The 21,743-nt window shown below is 40.3% G+C and overlaps 1 protein-coding gene across 1 annotated transcript in view; it reads left to right on the forward strand.

Annotated features, from left to right (window-relative positions):
• Nucleotides 1–7,746: 7,746 nt before the first annotated feature.
• The window catches only part of SCAMP1 (secretory carrier membrane protein 1), a 120,758-nt gene continuing 106,761 nt past the window's right edge, over nt 7,747–21,743 (forward strand). The window contains exon 1 of the mRNA XM_011226296.3: nt 7,747–7,966. Coding sequence (XP_011224598.1) covers nt 7,910–7,966 — 57 coding nt within the window. The 5' untranslated portion in view covers nt 7,747–7,909. The remainder of the gene's footprint in view (nt 7,967–21,743) is intronic.

The raw sequence follows: 21,743 nt of genomic DNA on the forward strand, positions 1-21,743 counted from the left end.
CCACTGCTGCTCAGCCCAACCCTTTCCCTGCACTATCCCAAATCGGCAAAGTTATTGGTAATGAAGTGAGATATTTCTTTCCTCACATGAGGCAGAGCTATCTGTTCTCAATTCCTCGCTGTGCTTCTAATGATAATAGCTCTTTACTTAGTTTCCTCTCTATTACAGCCTTCCTGTAAAATTCCCTAGGAATTTGGCATGAGTTTCTGAGGCTGGACCAGAAGGCAAAGGAGTGATGCATTTCATGACGTATCCGGAATTATCCTCTCTCTCGGGCCTTATACCCTGTCCATAAACAAGCCTGGGCTCTCTCATTCCCTCCTCTGGGGTTAAACTCTTTTCACACCAAGCACGTTGTCTGTGAGAGGATAAAGGAAGAGTTTTTGTTCCTCAGTGGCTTCAGGGCCTCAGGCCTAGAGTGGGCTGTCAGCGTCTCCCACTGTCCTTCCCATAATGTTTCTCGGTCCTATTGTGGTCACACTCTGGTGAGTCTGTTTGCCGGCTACCCTGACATGTTTAGACCTGTCTGAGTTCTTAACTTCTTAACTAGAGCTAATGCTCTGGGACCCTCACTCCACTGATTTAGAAATTATTGGACTTGATTGTTTATGTGTTAACATTCATTTTAAAAATTTGACATCACCAAATCTCCATTGACTTTATGTTTCAAATTCATTTGTGTACCAAACTACAATTTAATCAAGAAACTGGTCTAATACCCTTGTGAAAATGTGATTAATTTCTTCAGAATCTTGCCTGATGACAAAGATGTTCTTTATTCTTATTTTACCATCACTGATCTTTTTGTGCCCTTTATGGTGAAAAGTGGGTGACAAAGCAGGCAAAGGGAAGGCAAATTGTTCTCTAATTTTGTTTTTTTATACAGAAATTTCATTGTCCTTAAAAAAAATCTTTTTAGATCTTTGCTACAGCTTTTATGTACTATGATAAAATACAGCATAATGTGGCAAAAATTCAGAATATATTGTAAAAACTATTATTTACAATGCAAGTAATGAAAAAAGGTTAGAAAACTGTTAGGTGAATGCAAATCTCATGTGAAAGAAATTTCTTTGGCTTTAAATATACCTATCCATGAAATCATTCAGCTTCAGCATTATACCAGATGGTATACTGGTTATCAAGAATGTGAAAATAATCAAGGTGTGGTGTGTGCCCCAGTGGTATATGTAATATGGAGGGGGACAGAAATATGCCAAGAGGGGTGATAGACATCATTGGAGCCCAAGGTCACATTGCTTTGGCAACCTTTGACTTGAGGTCAGAGACAGTAACCATGTACATTGATGGCTTCTTACTACTAGTGTTCACTGAGTTTCTGAGCTTTACTGCCTCAGGGATTGCCTCTGTGTGTGTGTGTGTGTGTGTGTGTGTGTGTGTGTGTGTGTGTGTGTGTAATTAACATGCCTGGGAAGATCCCTACCAATAAGGAATAGGAGTTGGTGGATAAATGCTTCCGTCCTTCAGAGGACAATTATAAGGAACATTCTACATGGTTCCTCAGAGGATCCCCACTGGAAATGAGCCCCAATTACTTACAGTTGTAAATTGCTTAATAATTCATTTATTGGAGGGATATCTGGGTGGCTTAGTCAGTTAAGTGTCCAACTCTTGGTTTTGGCTTAGGTCATGACCTTGGGTTGTGGGATCGGACCCCACACAGGGTTCCATACTCAGCTCAGAGTCTGCTAAAGATTCTCTCCCTCTCCCTCTGCCCCTCCTCCTGCTTGTGCTCTCTCTCACTCTCTCAAATAAATAATGAAATTTTTAAAAAAATAATTTGTTTATTGGATTTTCCTCTTTAGCTGTCTTCTTCCCTCTCTCTCACTCTTGCTTCCTGGGAACACCACCCAAATAAGCTACTTAGACCCAAGTTCCTTGTCACCTTCACCCAAATCAAGGTCCTGCTTTTGTCAGAATCCAATTTTTGCATTACCAATATAAAGTAGTGATTTCTATAGATGATAAATATATAGACAGAGTTCTCTGGTTCTGTAGAGGATGGATCAACTAATTCCTTGAGTAGGAGTTGCCAGGTCAATTGCAGGAGTCAAAAAAGGGGAGAAGTTTGAAATTGATAGTTGAAAGATAAGGTTCTCCAATTTCTTTAACTATTGCTCAATATGAGATAGCTAGTCCTATTACGATACAATGGAGGCTAAATTGCATATCTCCTGTTATTTGAATGAGTTATGTTTGCCTAAGACCTTGTGGGCTTTTGGGAGGAGTCAATAAGACAAGCTGGAGCTAATGCCCAGTCCTTGGACTAAGCAGTTTTTAGAACCAAGAATATTGTTCAATCTTAGCTTTGACCTTAGAAACCATCTCTTGATTCATGAGGATGGTTCAAGGTAGGAGAATGTCACTATGGCCAGGCTTGGTCCAGGGATATTGGTGTGGTTAAAGAGTAAAGAACAGTTTGCTTGCAACACTGTGTGGTGGTTTTCTACTGCCTTGTAACCAAGCTCCCAGGGCAATGTGTCAGGTTCCATGAGAAAGGGGCTGTGGAAATGTAAAGAGAGGGTCAAAAGATAAAGTTGTGATTAATCGAAGCATTGCAAAAAATCCCAAAAAAACAAAACAACAAACTAAAATCATAGAAACCTCCCTCTGTAAGGCCCATCCCCCAGCAGAACCCAGTGCCTTGGCTAAGATGTCTAAAGAGTATGAGATTTGAGCAGGACTGGTGTTCATGGGAGGAAAAAATATCCTCCCTTAGCCCCATGGCCTAAGACCATACCGAGAGACGGGCAGAAAACTCCTGAGGATGCAAATGGTGGGAAACCAACTGTGGCAGCTGCCCCAAGGACTGTTTCAATGAAGGGAAGTGATGTGGCAGGGATGGGGGAGAACCTTGGTTCTCAGACTCAGAGACTCTGGATATAGTTATCCACATCCCTGTCAGTATTTCTCCCCAGTCATCTGGCAGTTGGACATGGGGTTACAATGGCATACTTAACAAACCAACAAGATTATGCCACTTCTCTTAAAAAAAAAAACAAAACCCAAAAAGAAAGAACCCAACATGGAATTCTGTCCTTGGGCAATATAATAAAGTCTAATGTAGAATGCAAGGACAAACAATACAAAATCCCAGATATGAGGCCTCTATTTCACATAATTCTTTAAATAACCTTTAGGTTCACTTCAACTCAATTCACTTCAAATGTAATAATATTTGCTTCCCAAAGGTATATTGTATAGGAGAAAATGTATGTTGAGTCTCTAGCATTTCAGGGCCTGACACATGCCAGACATGCAAGAAATTTTACCTGTCTCTACTATCTCTTCCCTCTTTAGAATAGCTATTCTAAATAAAACTGATTTCTTTTTAAAAATTCTCAGTATTAAACAGGGAGAAAATAAAACTTTCTTTCTATAAAAACCCAACAGTCAGATTTGGGGTATTTCTTTTGGGAGATTAGAAAATGGGTTAGATTGCTGTGATTATTTCCTCTTTTACAAGAGTTCCCTGAAGGTTTATGCCTAATTTGTAACTTAAGAATTGTAAACTGTCCTTATTTTGAAGACTTTTATGAAACTGCACAGACATTAGGTAATATCAAGTGTGATTATATAATTTATGGTTCATGGAAAAAAACCCAAAATCAGTTTTCTGAAAACATACCTAGATAAAAATAACAGTAGTCCTTGTTCTGCTTCTCACACTACAGTGTCCAAAGGAGTTACAGGACTGTAACACTTATTTTACTACTTTATTTATATTTTACTATATATATCACTATGCATTATTTTACTATTACTGTAGAATTACTATAATATTACATAATTTACTATATATACTATAATAGATAATATAGTATGTATATTATATAATTTACTAAAGTTTATATATTTTACTATGAGACTATTTTACTTTTTCTTTTTTTTTTTTTTTTTTTTTAAAGATTTTATTTTTTTATGTGACAGAGAGACAGCCAGCGAGAGAGGGAACACAGCAGGGGAGTGGGAGAGAAAGAAGCAGGCTCCCAGCGGAGGAGCCCGATGTGGGACTCGATCCCGGAAGGCTGGGATCACGCCCTGAGCCGAAGGCAGACGCCTAACGACTGCGCTACCCAGGCGCCCCTATTTTTCTTTTTTTATAGTATTTTAAATATCACAGGTAAATGCCTCAATATTTTATACTTGTGTGTGTGTATAACATACATATATGTATAATAATGTTTTGCAAAACGCATTTTGCCTTGCAAAATGAGGATAATTTCACCATGACTTTTTTTTTTAAAGGACTTTATTTATTTACTTGAGACAGAGAGAGAGAGCATGAGCAGGGGGAGAGGGAGAGGGAGAAGCAGACTCCCCGCTGAGCCAGGAGCCTGATGTGGGGCTCGCTGTGGGACTCGATCCCAGGGTGCGGGGATCATGACTTGAGCCGAAGGCAGACGCGTAACCATCTGAACCACCCAGGCGCCCCTCACCATAATGTTCTTATGCAGACTCTTCTCAGCCAATGAAATGAACTCTACAGTTGGTTTTTTTTTTTTAATATTTTATTTATTTGAGCAAGAGAGAGCGAGAGAGAGAGCAGGAGGAAGGGGGAGGAGCAGAGCGAGAGGGAGAAGCAGATTCCCCAGTGACACAGATGGCTTAACAAACTGATCCCATCCAGGTGCCCCTACAATTAGTTCTTGCATCTCATTGGCCCAAAACATTTACAATGTTTCTATGGTGCCATTGTTTGTAATTCAGAGTTTCAATCCAGAAGATTTTATTGCAGGACTTGCACCACTCTGTTTATATTGACTACCAAAATGGTTGTTCCTCATCTTATATTTGGGCTTATTCTGAGCAAAGATGTCATGTGGGATTCTCTTTTATAAATTAAGAAATGTTAATACCACTAACCAAATCTATCTACTTAATGTCTGAAATGTGAGTCAAGAGAAGGGAGTTCTGTTCCTAGTTCCTCTATTCACTCACTCCCTTTGCCACTGAGGCAAATGACTTCACCTGTCCAAAGTCAGTTCTTCGTCTGTCATGAAAGAGCTAAACTCCCTTTCATTTCTCATGTCCTAGGAGTCTAGATTTCATGAAAGCTAATCAATAAGCTCACCCATGAACCATATATCTGAACATCCTTACATCAGGGTTCTTGAAGTGTGGTCAGCACATCACCTCTATCAGAATCACCTGGAGTCCTTTAAAAATGCCGATCTTGCAATTGTCAAAGGGAATAAATTAGACGCATAGTTGTTGATTTGGAGGGCCATGTTTCCCAACGCTTTTCACTTCTATAGTCATGGTACACATACAGAGGGAGAATATCAGGACCCCTTGGCTGGCTTAGTCAGAAGAGCATGGGTAAGTTCAAGCCCCACATTTGGGGTATAGATTACTTAAATATATAAATAAAAACTTTAAAAAGTGATAATATTTATGTGGTGTTTTGGGGTAAGAAAGCTCAAACTGTTTCTTTGCTAATGCACACTTCACAGAGAAACTCCCAGAAGTATCATTGAGTGAGAAAAAGAAGTTGCAGGAAAATATTATATGTGATCCATTTTCAAGACAATGCCAAAACTCTGTATATGTAATACGTCTACATGAATATGTATTACGTATTTGTGTATGATCATGTATTATGTGCATGTAGATATACAATGTTATAAGAATGTTGAAAGGATTATACTAGGTTGTTAAAGTAGGGGAAGAGAGAAGGGAAAACAAAGAATAAAGAGAAAAAAGTGAGAACACCAGTATGTATGCTATGAATCCACTTACGCATTTATGTAAAATAATGTATTTGTGTATAAAGACATTAAAAAAATTAAAAATGCAGATCCAGGGCCCCTAGCTGAGATTCCTTAAAGCAGAATTTAAAAGAGGAGATGTGCAGAGGTGGGTGTCTGCCTCATTAACAAGAATTCCAAGCGAGTCTGTAACAGTAAAGTTTGTAAATCTTTGCATTAGGTGCTAATATCATTAGCTGTAAACACAGGGTATTGGAAATTTCCATCCTGCAATGCAGGCTAAGCTGATACTCATTGTCTTGGAACATAGTAGATGCATAATAAATAGCTTCTGATTATTTGAGTCATTTGGAGGACAGGTGGAGGGAGTGAGGGCCAAAGTGGTGCGACAAGCAGATCAGGTGGGTGAGGTCAAGCTCAGAAGGGATGAGGAAAAAAGCACATAACAACAATGGGCTGGGCCCCCTTACCATTTTCAGACATTCAACCAATCTTAGTTAGGCATTAAATTCATGCAGGACACTTTATCTAGCTCTTACATAATTCCCAAATAACCCTTCACAGATTCAAAGATATTAAGGGATAGCACTAGTATCAGAACTGGGATTTGAACCCGGCACATGTTTTGAGCACTAAACTAACGAACCAGACACAAGGCAGCTACTTAGGATAGGGTGGTGAGTACAATAGCTAGCTCTTTCTCACATCTAGAATCTTGAAGCTCTGCCATGACCATCTCTGTCGTCACTTATTAGTTGAGCCTCCTAGTCAGGTGCCTAGAAGCTGCTTCTTTGTCCTATATTTCAACTTGGATCCTGACAAAAAGAGATTATAGTAAATGTGTTTTTTTGGTCATCATCCCTAGAGCTAGTGTTTTCACAGTGGGGAAAAAGTATCATTCCCAGGTGACTTTGCAGAGTGCAACAACCCTCCCCCCCCAAAGAAGACTAATTCTAGTTTCCTTCCCCCAAATCTTAGGCACCAACCAAGTGAGAATTCTGGCTCTTCGTCGCTCTATCTGCTAAGTGCTTTTCTGTTAGAGCAGAAAAATGAATGTGGGGAAGGGGATGCCCTCTCATTAAGTTCAGGGGTAGGACAACAAATGGTACAAAAATTCTTTATGCCTACCCATTTTTCTGTGACCTCATCCCTGGTGTTGGGGGCTGTTGAGGAAAAAAAAAAAATCAAAGGTGTATATTTTGCGCCCAAATGCCTTAAAGTTAAAAACAACAAAAAAACATCCTCTTATCACCCACTGGCCACTAACATTAACTTGCGGACCTTGATTTCTGAATTCGTGTCACCCTCACCCCAGCCCAGTTCATTTCCGGAGAAGTAGCCATTTTGCAGATTCCGGAGAATGGGAGCAGGGTCTGGACCCTGATACTAGATCTTCCCTCTTTCCCAAACCTCTGTGGAGCCAATCCGGATCGGTAACGCGAGACTGGTCTCCGTGATTTGTCAGTAACCTAGAGTCCAGGGACCGGAAGACGGGAGGCTGAGATTCCCAGGTGGGGTCGAGTGGGGTTTGTGTGTGTAGAACTCATTAGCGAGGTCAGGCCCTCACGGGACGTTATCTTTGGAATCAGGTGCGGAGCTTCTCCAGCTGCCGGAGCGTCTCCAGCCCCGTGCAGGAAGCGTGGTTAAATAGCTGCTCCCTCCCCAGGCGTGCAGCCTACGTTTCAGGCTGCCTTCCCAACCTGGGGAAATGGGGTCAGTGTGTGTCTTTCTTGCTCACAAAGTACCACTTCTTCCCCAAGTCACGTTCGATCACAGGGAGCCGATCTTAAATGGACAGTAATATAATTAAGTCCAGCCAAACGCATTCCTCATCAAGACGCGGACTCTCAGGCCCACGAAACGTAGGACGGGTCACTTCGGCTCTCCGCTCCCGGCTCCCTCCGCCCCTAATCCCCACTCGGTCGTAGCCAAAACCCGGAACGCTGGATCCAGGCCCGGAAGACCGGGACAGCGAACGGGAGCGGCGCCGCCGGCCGGGAGCCCGTGGCACCGGGCATGCTCAGTGGCGCGGCCGGCTGGGTGGCCCCGAGAGCTGCACCCGGATCTGCTCGGCGGCGGCGGCGGCGGCTGCGACGTGAGCGCGCAGGGGGGCGGCGGCCTCGCCTCGTCTCCCTCTCTGCGCCTGGGTCCGGTGGGTGACGCCAAGCGCGAGAGAGATGTCGGATTTCGACAGTAACCCGTTTGCGGACCCGGATCTCAACAACCCTTTCAAGGTGAGCGTGTGGCTCCCAGCAGTCTCCCGTCGCCGCGACGCGTCGTTGTTTGTGAAAACGACAAGTTCCTTCGCGCCCACTGAGCCCGCCTCTCGGCTCCCCTCAGCCGCCTAGACTGGGGCTCGGGGCCGCCGCACCCCCTTTGGGGGGCGCGCCACGGCCCTCGCACCGCTCGTTTGGGGGTTGGAGTGGAACGTCTTCAGCTCCCTCTCCCGCCGCCCCCTCCGCACATTCCCGGCTGGGGAGGATCGTGCCCTCGCCCGGGAGTGGGCCCGGGCGTCGGGAGGGTTCCTGGCCCGTCTCTCGGGAGCGAGGAGAGGAGAGCTCAAGGCAGGTGGAGTTGTCACTTGACAGGAGAGTGTGGCGGGCCGGGCGGGGGCCGAGAGGCGCGGAGGGGATCGCATTCTGGTGGGGTTGTCATGGGGACCCGCGGCGGCGGCGAAGAGCTGCGTGGGGTGATGGCAGAGGTGTAGAAGAGAGGTGAGGGCACCGAGTACGCTGCAATTAAAAAAACAAAAAAAGGTTGTGTTTTTATTTTTTAAACTTGTGTTGCGCCCCCATACCACCAGCGGCGCTGCTACCCCCCCCCCCCCCCCTTTNCCCCCCCCCAATTTGGTTGAGGTTGAGAGTACTGATACCAAAGCAGAAGCGAAAAATAGATAAACACACCTGGAAAACAATAGTGCACGTGGACGACCATCTTCTTACCTAACTGCTTTTAGTAAGGTGAATGACGGGATGTTTTCCAAGCTCCTAGTGCGTCACCGGTTCTCTGGGCTGTGTGAGGATAGCAGTTCTTACGTGAGCTTCTTTCCTTCTTGGAGTCAACCTTATCAACCCCAGCTTTGGAAGGGCTTGGCACAGAAAACGGGCAAATGAGGGAGGCTAAGATGTTTATGATCTGTGCTTAAACTAATGCAACATCTGAGTAAATACCTATTTAAAGAATAATAGTCTAGGTTTCTTAATGAGCTCAGTTGCTTACACGTGTAATTTGTTTCCAGGTGTTGGTCGAAGTTTATTTTTTCTGGATAAATGCAATAGTAACTTTAATTTGTAGTCACACAAAATGAGAGAGTAACTTTATTTTGTGGTCACACAGTGCCACTTATACCTTGAGTTTACAACTCCTTATCCTGGCTTTGTCTCTTACTGTGAATCCTGGAGGGGGGTGGCACCCGTCTGGCTCAGTCCGTGGAGCATGCTGCTCTTGGGGTTGTGAATTCAAGACCCATGTTGGGTGTAAAATAACTTAAAAAATTAAAAAAAGAATCCTGGAAGGGGAAATAGCCCTTTTTAAAATTATTGGCCTTTTAATTTCATGAAGGATTATTATAATTAAATGATCCTGGTTATTGACAACTTGATTCACTGTGTAGGAATGTAGAATAGACTCAGTGTACTATGTTTGTTCCTAGTGTCCTTTAAGAAAATACTGTGCAACCGGCCTGGAACTTTCAGGCTTTCATAGCTGATAGGGCTACTCTTTAAGGAAAGTACTTTCTCCCCCCCCCCCTTTAGTATTTGGTATTCAATCATTCCATGTTGTGGAAAATCAGGTTATTCTTTAATCATAGACATTCTAAACAAACGTTTCATAACTTGCAAAATAGGTGTTATTTTAAAATATTTGGAAGGTATAATATTAAGGACCTGTTAGCTTTTCCTAATTCAGATAATTTATTGATGTTATTTATTCTGCATCTGACAGTTTGGCTATTTTCTGTTTGGCCATTCCTTTTCATGGCTCATTTTATACAGCTGATTCCCTTCTTAGGGCAAGACATGTTTTCTTCTTAACCTGGACTGCTCTTTTGTGACATCTCATGTTGCCATGACACTTTGCTTTTCAGCCATATGTATGGTCATTGTAGTAATTCTAAACCCAAAAGTGGTTTTATTTTTATTTTTAAATTTTTTCCAAAAGTAGTTTTGAAGATTTATTTATTTTTATTTTAGAGAGGTGGGAGGGAAACACGTGAGGGGGGCAGGGGCAGAGGAAGGGGGAGAATCCTAAGCAGGTTCCACACTTAGTGGAGCCTGATGTGAGGCTCAATCCCACGACCCTGACATAATGACCTGAGTCGAACTCAGGAGTTGGCCGCCTAATGGTGTGAGCCATCCAGGCACCCCTCCAAAAGTAGTTTGAAATACTCATTTGTGGTGGCATTAAATTATAAATTTTTTTTGTTGCTTACAAGGTGGATGCACTCAGAGGACAATGACTATTCAAGTCCATAAAATGTTTCAAGGGATGGATAATCTAGGCCTGAAAAAGATTTGTCTGTACACGTGTTCCTGTTTATGGCCTTACCCTGTTTTTGGTGACTGTCACAGCATTGCATATCTGACCCTTTATCTTTCCATTTGTGTCCACCTGCCCTGCTTCTTAAAGTGAAGCTTTACATCTGCTTATTCTTATTTCTTTTCTTTTTTTTTTTTTTAAAGATTTTATTTATTTATTCGACAGAGATAGAGACAGCCAGCGAGAGAGGGAACACAGCAGGGGGAGTGGGAGAGGAAGAAGCAGGCTCATAGCAGAAGAGCCTGATGTGGGGCTCGATCCCATAAAGCCGGGATCACGCCCTGAGCCAGAGGCAGACGCTTAACCGCTGTGCCACCCAGGCGCCCCTGCTTATTCTTATTTCTTATGTGTGATTTTTGAAATAGCATTTCTGGTCCTCTCTATTTAAATATAAAAGTTCCTGGCTTTATCTTTTTGTTAACTTATGATCATCTTTCTTTTCAGATCTGTTCTAATTTTCAGTATTGCAATATTAAAAAATTTCATATTTTCAAAATATGATATTTCACATTTTGCAACCATTGTAACTGCTTTTTGGTTAAAAGCTCTTTGATTTTTGGGGTGCCTGAGTGGCTCAGTCACTTAAGAATCTGACTATTTCAGCTCAGGTCATGATCTCAGAGTTGGGAGATCGAGCCTGCTTAGGATTCTCTCTTCCTCTGTCCCTCCCCCACTCCTCTCTCTCCCTCTCTGAAAAAAACAAAACAAAACCCCCAAAACCATAAAACAAAACCTATTAGATTCTTTGAAGTTTTTAATTTAAATTCTAGTTAGTATATAGTGTCATATTAGTTTCATTAGAATTTATGATTCATCACTTAAATACAACACCACAACTAGTGCCCTCCTTAATACCCATCACCCATTTAACCCATCCCCCTGCCCGCCTCCCCTCCAGCAACCCTCAGTTTGTTTTCTAAAATTAAGACTCTGTTTTGCTGTTTGCCTCTTTCCCCCATGTTAATCTGTTTATTTCTTAAATTCTACATGAGTGAAAGCACATGGGATTTGTTTAACTTGTTTTGTTTAACATAATATACTGTAGCTCCATCTGCATTGTTGCAAATGGCAAGATTTCATTTTTTGATGTCTGAGTAATACTCCTTTGTATATATGTATATATGCACCACAACTTCTTTATCCACTAGTCAGTGAACATTTGGGCACTTTCCATAATTTGGCTATTGTTGATAATGCTGATATAAACATCTGGGTGCATATGTTCCTTTGAATCCGTATTTTGGGGTCCTTTGGGTAAATACCTAATAGTGCAATTGCTGGGTCATAGGGTAGTTCTATTTTTAACTTTTTGAGGAATCTCCATACTGTTTTCCAGAGTGGCTGCAATAGTTTGCATTCCTACCAACAGTACTTTCTCTATATCCTTGCCAACACTTGTTGTTTCCTGTTAATTTTAATTTTGCCAGTTTTAGCCATTCTGCCTGGTGTGCAGTGATACGTCATAGTAGTTTTGATTTGTATTTCCCTGATGTTGAGTGATGGTGAGCATCTTTTCATGTGTCTGTTGGCCATCTGGATGTGTTCTTTGGAAAAATGTCTATTCATGGCTTCTGCCCGTTTCTTGACTGGATTATTTGTTTTTTGGGTGTTGAGTTTGAGGAGTTCTTTATAGATTTTGGGCACTAACCCTTTATCAGTTATGTCATTTGTAAATATCTTCTCCCATCCTGAAGGTTGCCTTTTACTTTTGTTGATTGTTTCCTTTGCTGTGTAGCTTTTTATCTTTTTTTTTTTTTTTTAAAGAGTTTTTATTTATTTGACAGAGATAGCCAGCGAGAGAGGGAACACAAGCAGGGGGAGTGGGAGAGGAAGAAGCAGGTTTCCAGCAGAGGAGCCTGTTGTGGGGCTCGATCCCAGAACTCTGGGATCATGCCCTGAGCCAAAGGCAGACGCTTAACGACTGAGCCACCCAGGTGCCCCTAGAGCTTTTTATCTTGATGAAGTCCCAGTAGTTCATTTTTGCTTTTGTTTCTCTTGCCTCCAGAGATGTATCTGGTAAGAAGTTGTTACAGCCGATGTCAAAGAGGTTGCTGCCTGTGTTCTCCTGTAGGATTTTGATGTTTCCTGTCTCACATTTAGACCTTTAATCCATTTTGAATTTATTTTTGAGTATGGTGTAAGAAAGTGGTCCAGTTTCATTCTTTTACATGTAACTGTTCAGTTTTCCCAACACCATTTGTTGAAGAGACTGTTTTCCATTGGGTATTTTTTCCTGTTTTGTCGATTAGTTGACTACAGAGTTGTGGGTCCATTTCTGGGTTCTCTATTCTGTTCCATCGATATATGTGTCTGTTTTTGTGCCAATACCATACTGTCTTGATCACTACAGCTTTGTCATATAACTTGAGGTTTAGAATTGTGATGCTTTCAGCTTTGCTTTGCTTTTTCAAGACTGCTTTGGCTATTTGGGGTCTTTTGTGGTTCCATACAAATTTTAGGATTGTTAGTTCTAGCTCTGTGGAAAATGCTGGTGATATTCTGATAGGGATTGCTTTGAATGTGTAGATAGCTTTGGGTATCATAGACATTTTAACAGTAATTGTTCTTCCAATCCATAAGCATGGGATGTTTTTCCATTTCTTTGTGTCCTCCTCAATTTTCTTCATAAGTATTCCATAGTTTTCAGAGTACAGATCTTTTACCTCTTTGGTTAGGTTTATTCCTAGGTGTCTTAGGGTTTTTTCGTGCAATTGTAAGTGGGATTGATGCACTGATTTCTTTTTTTGCTGCTTCATTATTGGTGTATAGAAATGGCACAGATCTCTTTAAGTTGATTTTGTATCCTGCAACTTTAGTGAATTTGTGTATCAATTATAGCAATTTTTTTGGTAGAGTCTTTTGGGTTTCCTACATAGAGTATCACGTTTTCTGTTAATGGTGAAAATTTGATTTCTTCCTTGCTGATTTGGATGCCTTTTATTTCTTTTTGTTGTCTGATTGCTGAGGCCAGGCCTTCCAGTATTATGTTAAATGACAATGGTAAGAGTGGACATCCCTGTCTTGTTCCTGACCATAGAGGAAAAGCAGTCAGTCTTTGCCCATTGAGGATGATATTCGCTGTAGGTCTTTTGTATGTGGCTTTTATGATGTTGAGGTATGTTCCATCTATCCCTACTTTGTTGAGAGTTTTTCTCAGGAAAGGATACTGTATTTTGTCAAATGTTTTTTCTGCATCTATTCACAGGATCATATGGTTCTTACTCTTTTATTACTTCGGTGTATCCCATTGATTGATTGGTGATCATCCAAGCACCCTTGCAGCCCAGGAATAAATCCCATTTGATTGTGATGGATGACTCTTTTAATGTAGCATTGGATTCAGTTTGCTAGTATTTTGTTGAGAATTTTTGCATTCATGTTCATCAGTGATACTGGCCTGTAATTCTCTTTTTTAGTTGTCTGGGTTTGTAATCAAGGTGATGCTGGCCTCGTAGAATGAGTTTGGAAATTTTGCTTCCATGTGTATTACTGGGAACAGTTTGAGAAGAATAAGTATTAACTCTTCTTTAAATGTTTGATAGAATTCCCTAGGAAGCTGTCCGGTCCTGGACTTTTGTTTGTTGGGGGACTTTGATTACTGATTCAATTTCTTTGCTGGTTATTGGTCTGCTTAATTTTTCTATTTCTTCCTGGTTCAGTTTATGTGTTTCTAGGAATTTATCCATTTCTACCAGTTTGCCCAGTTTATTGGCATATAATTTTTCATAATACTCTCTTATAATTGTTTTATTTCTGTGGTGTTGGTTGTGATCTCTCTCGTGGTTTTTTTTTTTTTTTTTTAGAGATTTTATTATTTATTTTAGAGAGAGTGAGCGTGAGCAGGGGGAGGAACGGAGGGACAGAGGGAGAGGGAGAGAGAATCTCAAGCAGACTCCAGGCTGAGCACAGAGCTAGACATGGGGCTCGGTCCCATGACCCTGAGATCATGACCTGAGCTAAAATCGAGGTCGGATACTTAACTGACTGAGCCACCTGGGTGCCCCATCGTGATTTTATTTATTTGGGTCCTTTCTCTTTTCTTTTTGATAAGTCTGGCGAGGGGGTTATCAATTTTATTCTTTCTAAGAACCAGCTCCAGGTTTCATTGATCTGTTCTGTTTTTTTATTCTTTTGTTTATTTCTGTATCATTTATTTCTGCTCTAATCTTTATTCCCTTTTTCTGCTGGTTTTAGGCTTCATTTCTTTTTCTAGTGCCTGTAGGTGTAAGGTTAGGTTGTATATTTGAGATTTTTCTTGCTTCTTGAGGTTGGCCTGTATTGCTCTATAATTCTCTCTTATGACTGCTTTTGTTGCATCCCAAAGGTTTTAGACTATCATGTTTTCATTTTCATTTGTTTCTATGTATTTTTTTTTTCTTTAATTTCCTGGTTAACCCATTCATTCTTTAGTAGGATGTTCTTTAACCTCCATGTATTGGTGGTCTTGCCAAATTTTTTCTTGTGGTTGATGTCAAGTTTCATAGCATTGTGGTTGGAAAATATGCATGGTATGATCTCAGTCTTTCTGTATTTGTTGAGGCCTTATTTGTGACCCAGTATGTGATCTCTTCTGGAGAATGTCCCATGTGCACTTAGAATGTGTATTCTGCTTTAAGATGAAATGTTCTGAATATATCTGTTAAGTCCATCTGGTCCCGTGTATCATTCAAAGCCATTGTTTCCTTGTTGATTTTCTGCTTAGATGACCTGTTCATTGCTCTAAATGGGGTGTTAAAATCCTCCACTATTATCATTATCAATGAGTTCCTTTATGTTTGTTATTGTTTTATATATTTGGGTGTTCCCAAGTTGGGCACATAAACATTTATAATTGTTAGATCTTCTTGTTGGAGTGACCCCTTTGTTATGTATGATATGGTGCCCTTCCTCATCTCTAGTTACAGTCTTTGGTTTAAAATCTAATTTGTCTGGTGTAAAGATGGATACTCCAGCTTTCTTTTGACGTCCATAAGCATGATAAATGATTCTCCATCAACTCACTTTCAATCTGCAGGTGTCTTTAGGTCTGAAATGAATCTCTTGTAGGCATATAGTTGGGTCTTGTTTTTTATCCATTCTGATAACCTTTGTCTTTTGATTGGAGCATTTAGTCCATTTACATTCAGAATGATTATTGATAAGAATTTAGTGCCATTGTATTACCTGTTAAGTTGTTTCTGGAGATTTTCTGCGTACCTTTCTAGTCTTTGTTGTTTTTGGTCTTTCTCTCCCACTCAGAGAGCTCCCTTTAACATTTCTTGTAGGACTGATTTAGTGGTCATGAACTGTTTTGGTTTTTGTTTGTCTGGGAAACCCTTTATCTCTTTCAATTTAAATGACAGCCTTGCTAGATAGAGTATTTTGACTACATATTTTGCCATTCACGTTGAATGTATCCTACCACTCTCTTCTGGCCTGCTGAGTTTCTGTGGAGAGATCTGCTGCTAACCTTATCTGTCCTCTCTTGTCAGGGATTTTTTTTCTCTTACGATTTTTTTCTTCATTTCTGTATTTTGCAAATTTAACCATTTTGTCTTGGTGTTGGCCTGCTTTTGTTGATTTTGATGGGAGTTCTCTCTGCCTTCTGGATTTGAATGTCTGTTTCCTTCCCCAGATTAGAGAAGTTTTCAGCTGTAATTTCCTCAATTAAACCTTCTGCCCCATTTTCCCTCTCTTCTTCTGGGACTCCTATGATATGAATAGTACTATGCTTTATGGAGTCTCTAAGTTCCCTAAGTCTGCATTCACGATCTAATATTTTTCTTTTCAGCTTCATATTTTCCATAATTTTATGTTCTGTATCACTTCTTCATTCCTCTGCTTCTTCCATCCTTTGCATCCTTCCATCCATTACATCCATTTGGTTTCATATCTCAGTTATAGTGTTTTTTAGTTCAGCCTGACTAGTTTTTAGGTCTTTGGTTTCTGCAGTAAGGGACTCCCTGGTGTCTTCTATGCTTTTTTCAAGCCCACCTAGTATCCTTAGAATTGTTGCTTTAATTCTGGATCGAGGAGCACCTGGGTGGCTCAGTTGGTTAAGCAGCTGACTTCAGCTCAGGTCATGATCTCAGGGTACTGGGATCAAGCCCTGTGTTGGGCTCTGTGCTCAGCAGGTGGGGGGGGTTGTCTGCTTCTCCTTCTGCCCTTTCCCCCCCCACTTGTGCTTACACACTTTCTCTCTCTCAAATAAACAAGATCTTTAAAAAAAATAAATTCTGGATCAGGCATATTCTTATGTCTGTTTCAAGTAGATACCTGGCCGTGACCTTTTCTTGTTCTATGGGAGGAACTCCTCTGTCTGGGCATTTTCTTCTTCATCTTCTTCTGTGTGTTAGGAAAGCCTATTATGTTTCCTGTTCCAGAGAGTATTGACTTTATAAAGAAGAGGTCATATACTGTTAGGAATTGTCTCTGCCGTATGCTTTGTGCACTGTGCTGCTGTGTTTTGCTTGCTCTTTCCCTGAGGTCAGTCCTCTGCAGAGTTTCTCCTTGCCTGCAGTGGCGAGTGTTTGGATGTTGGTCAGAATGTGGTGAGTTTTACTAGGTGTGCCCTGGTCCGCTTGTTAAAAGAGACCTGATGCTATTTCCACTGAAGAGCTGAAGCTTTGCAGAACTCTGGTCAGTAGGTATGGGGTGTGTGTGTGTGTGTGTGTGTGTGTGTGTGTAGGGGTTGTTGCGCTGGTCTTCTGGGGGAGCGGCCTGCCGTGTTAGTTCTCACACTCGCCCGAGAAAAGCAGCACCTGCCCAGCGCACAGGGCAGGGCTTGGTTTATGCCATTGTTGGCACTGTGCTGCTCATTGAAGTTAGTTTATGCTGGGGGGTGGGGAAGAGTAATGGCGCCTGCCAACTTGTTTTTCCCCAGAGAGGCAAGCCACCTCTTTTAGATGTGTTCCAGGAAGGGGGAATCATCTCTCTCAGTATGTCCTAGGGGATCTTCAGATCATGCTGTCTGCCCTGGGCTGTCTGTACTCCTTCTTCACAGGAGCACTGCATCACCTGCTAGGCTCCACACCCGCCATGCCATGGACTCTAAAATTCTAGTGTTTGAGCCCTGTGGTTGTAAAAACTCACAAAAATCAGTCCCTCTCGTTTTCGCAGTCAGTGGCTTTGGGGAAATGTTGTCTTTGTGTGACCCCCTGTGTGCTCTTCTCCCTCCCTCTCTCTCTCTCTCTCTCTCTCACCTCTCTCCATGACCAGGGTTCCCTCCCCTCTGAGGCACCCATGATCCTCTTCTTCCCCAAATCATGTCTCCACATCTCCTGCCTTTCATGATGTGGCCTTTTATCTCCCTCTATTTATGCAATTTGTTCTGTTCTTAGAATGATTTCTTGGGTGTTCAGAATGATTTGATATTTATCTAGCTGAGTTCCAGGGAGCAGGCAAGCCTGGGGTCCTCCTCCTACTCTGCCATCTTAGCTTCTCTGGACTTTACCATTTTTAATGAATGATCATATTACCAGTTTATTATAAAGCTACAATTCAGGAATGGCCCAGCAGAGGAGATGCCTAGGGCAAGGCCTGAGAGGTGAACATCTGGCCTTCCAGCGTGCCTGTCTCCCAGTACCTCCACAGGTTCAACCCAGAAGCTCTCCAAACCCCATCTCATAGGGAAGGCGGAATGAACTAAATGGTCAAAAACTATTTGATTTCTATTGCTTTATCGGTTCTTCCACATTTCTTTTCCTTCACTTTTATGTTAGGAACACTTCTGCCAGCATCTTCATTTGAAATGTCATGAAAATAATTTCTGAGGATAATCTCCTTAGATAATGTAACTGTAATGGGTTACTTGTTTTTATTAGCTGTTGTAAAATAATTGGCAGGATTCAGTTCTTTTTTTCTTTTCTTTTTTGAGCTCCTGCTTGATTCTCGTGGTTGTGATAGGCTAAATGAAAGAATTGATGGAATTTGAATGGTTTTTATTGTGTATCAAGAAAGTTGGAGTAACTGAAAATATGTAGTAATCTGGAAAATTAGATTATTATGTGGATGTTCCTGAGAATCCACTCATGAGTTGTTATAATGTGACTTTAAAGCTGGAGAGGAAAAAATCGTTTCCACATAGTCAGCATTTTTTAATTATGTCCTTTGTTCTGTTCACTTATTTATTCAATAGATATCGAAGAAATATATATCCTTAATGTTATTAATCTAACATGTAGACAAAAATGCTTAGGAAGTAAAATAAAAGTAAAATAACCACAGACATTAGTAATACAATATGGCTGTTATAAGTCAGTGTAAATGTTTGAGTAAGTGCCAGAATGAGTGAAGTTTATTCAAAGGAGAGAAAAATTAAGAAGTGGTAAGAAAATTTTTATATCTTTTAATATGTTTTAACATACTAATATGCTTATTGATTGGATTGGAAAATTCATTTTGGAAATAACATTTTATGTAGTTTTAAAAAATGAAATCAAATTTTCATAGCTGGAAAAGGAAAATCTTATGATGGATTTATTCAGATCTCATTCTGTGGATGAAAAACCCAGATATAGGATGATTGCCAAATGTGAAATATCTTAATTTCTTCTTGATTAAAAACTATTTGATCTTCATTGCTAACTTGCTCATTATCTTATACTCAGGTGTAGATAGTTCAGAAGTGGCATTAGAATTTAAATCTTATTCCTAAGAATAAGGAATTCTTATTGTTGAATAACAATAATTGTTGTTCTTATTGTTGCTGATGGCACTCTATTTGCTTGTTGATTGCATTTCTGACACCAAATTCTTATTTTGCATTGGTACTTTGGACTTGAGGCTCTCATGAAGAGACAGCAGAGAGTAGTAGTTAAGGTTTCTGCTCAAGAGTTTAAGAAAAACCCTGAATTTGATCCTGGCTTTGTCACTAACTACCTGTAAGACCTTGGAATGTTACTTAGCCTCTCCATATGTCTGTTTACTCTTCTGTAAAATAAGATTATAGGACCTTCTCCATAGGGTTGTTAATCGGATTAGATGAACATATATTTAGCTTGTCATAAGTGTTCAATGCGTGGTGGCTTTAATTAGATTATAATAAGTAGTATTAATAGTAATTCAAGAAATTGTAGTTAATTACAGTTAACCATATTCTTAGTTTATTAATTTGGTGAGGTTCATGGCTTTTTTAAAAAAATTGATGTATAGTTGACACACACTGTTACATTAGTTTCAGGTGTACAAATAGTGAGTCCACAAATCTATGTTATACTATGCTCATTGCAAGTGTAAGATACCATCTTTCACCTTTCAACACTATTATAATATGATTGATTACATTCCCTATGCTTACTTCCCCAAGACTTACTCATTTCATAACAGTTCATGTTCCTTTAGACTCTTCGAGGGTGCTAGTATCTGTTGGGTAGGTCATCGTTGAGGAATCAAGGCCAAACATAAGTGGTTTGCCCTAGGTCACCCTGCTAGACGTGACCCAGGTTGTTTGAATTTTAGTGCTTTGTCACTACAAAGCCTTCCTCCCTAATAAAAGAACTCTGTTCTTTTATTTTGGGACTCAAAAATTTTACTCTTTTAAAAATAATCTCTTAAAAATGGGCTACAATTCACCATTCTTATTTATGATACTTAAGTCACAGTAATACCAGTGGTATCCTGAGGGTTTAGTTGGAGTTGAAAATTGAAAACCTCATCCTTAAAAATGACCCATTATTCAAGAATGTTATCTATTTTGTTTTCATTTTCAGTTAGTTGATTTCACTCTTGCCTTACCCATTTAAAATTTGTGACTGGAGATTGGACAGCACTAGAAATTTTGAGGATTTCTTCTGTGATAGTCTAACATTGCAAACTTTATCTTTTAACATTTTTCTGGGGCATAGTAGTAGCATTTTGTGGTCTGGTATTTTATGGTCATGTCAACTGCATAAGTTCATACTCTGTTTTCCTCAAGTTGATACTTTTAAAAAGCATGTATTGAGCTGCTGGTTATATTTCATCAAATTAAGATGCATCGTTATTTTATTTATCATTTGTCTCAGTTACCTAATGATGTCTAAAAAATAATCTCAAAATTTAGTGGCTTAAAACAACAATTATTTGCTCACTATTTCTGTTATTTGAGCTGGACTAAGTTTGGTAGTTTGTTTTTGAATATTATTGCCTGGAATCACTTATGTCTCTTCAATTATCTGGCAGCTTGACTGCGCTGGATAGTTTAAGATGTCCTCCACTCAAGTATCTGGCAATTATCTGGGGCTGTCATTGGGGGCAGCAGTTGGTTCTCTTCCACATGGCTTTTCTACTAAGAATAGCATGGGCTTTTTACATAGTGGCAGTAGTGTCCTAAGAGGTCAAGAGGGAAGCTAAAGACTTCTTGAGTCATTTCTTTTCTGCTACATTCTGTTAGTCAAAGAAGGCACAAAGCCAGACCATATTCAAAAAGGAGTGGAAAGGATCAGATTGTATTCCTAGATGGGAGGAGCTGTGTTCTTCCTGATACAAACTTAGGAGCTGAAGAGATATACCCAGCATAAAATGGCGAGACAAGTACACGATAACCCCAACAGACATTCCCATTCAAGTAGGGGAAGAATGGGAGACAGGTAGCTGTTGCTGGTCTGTGGCAAGTCTGAAATCCAGCCAGGCCCATTTGTCAGGGTCTTCTAACTGGGTTAGTGAATGGTCCTTGAATAGGGCCCAGTTCTGCTACTTGGAAGTCTTTCCCTAATCTATTATTTTCTTCTGGTTTTGCTTCCACCCTCTGACAAGTCCTTTTTTTACTGTAAGAAATGTTTGCAGCTGAGTCGCATTTTCAGTGTTCTTCATACCCACTTAAAGTTGGGAGTCCAGAAGCTGCTTTTCATTTTGAAATATCTCTGTTCCTTTTAGTCCAGTCTGGTCCATTTCTCTTAACAGTTGTTTATTAATTTTACCAGGGTTCAAACTATCCCTTAAAACACATCTGTGATTGATTCTGAGACTGTCTTTTTTACTTAAGGTAGAGTGTCAGCGTGCTCTGCATCAGTACTATTAAGATACGTGGAAACGGTTTTGTCTAGCTCGAGCATCTTCTATGGCTACTGAAAGCTCTCAGGCAGGTACAGTGGGAGCCTCTTAGTGTAGTGGAGTACCTCTTAGAGGTGCTGCATGGCAGAAGTAGTATTTGAACATGATTTTATTTTGGTATCATGACTTTAACACTAATCACAATTGAGATGGTGATGGTGAAAATTTTGAAAGTAAACTATTCTTTTGCTGATATTAAAGATTTTTTGGCATACAATTAATATTTAGTAGTGCTGAAATGCAGATCCAGGAAATTTATAGGATATTTTCTTAATATGAATCACTGGAGTGATATAGTTCCTGGAAAATTTTTATTGGATTAATGAAATTAGTGATGAGTTCCTAAAGATGAATCTACAATATTCTCTTCTTGTCCAACCCACAGGTATTGTCTTCAATTCCAAGTATGTATTTATTTATTTTATTTTTATTTTATTTTTATTTTTTAATTTTTTAAATAAA

This window comes from Ailuropoda melanoleuca, chromosome 3 (genome assembly GCF_002007445.2).
Source record: "Ailuropoda melanoleuca isolate Jingjing chromosome 3, ASM200744v2, whole genome shotgun sequence".
Lineage (NCBI taxonomy): Eukaryota > Metazoa > Chordata > Mammalia > Carnivora > Ursidae > Ailuropoda > Ailuropoda melanoleuca.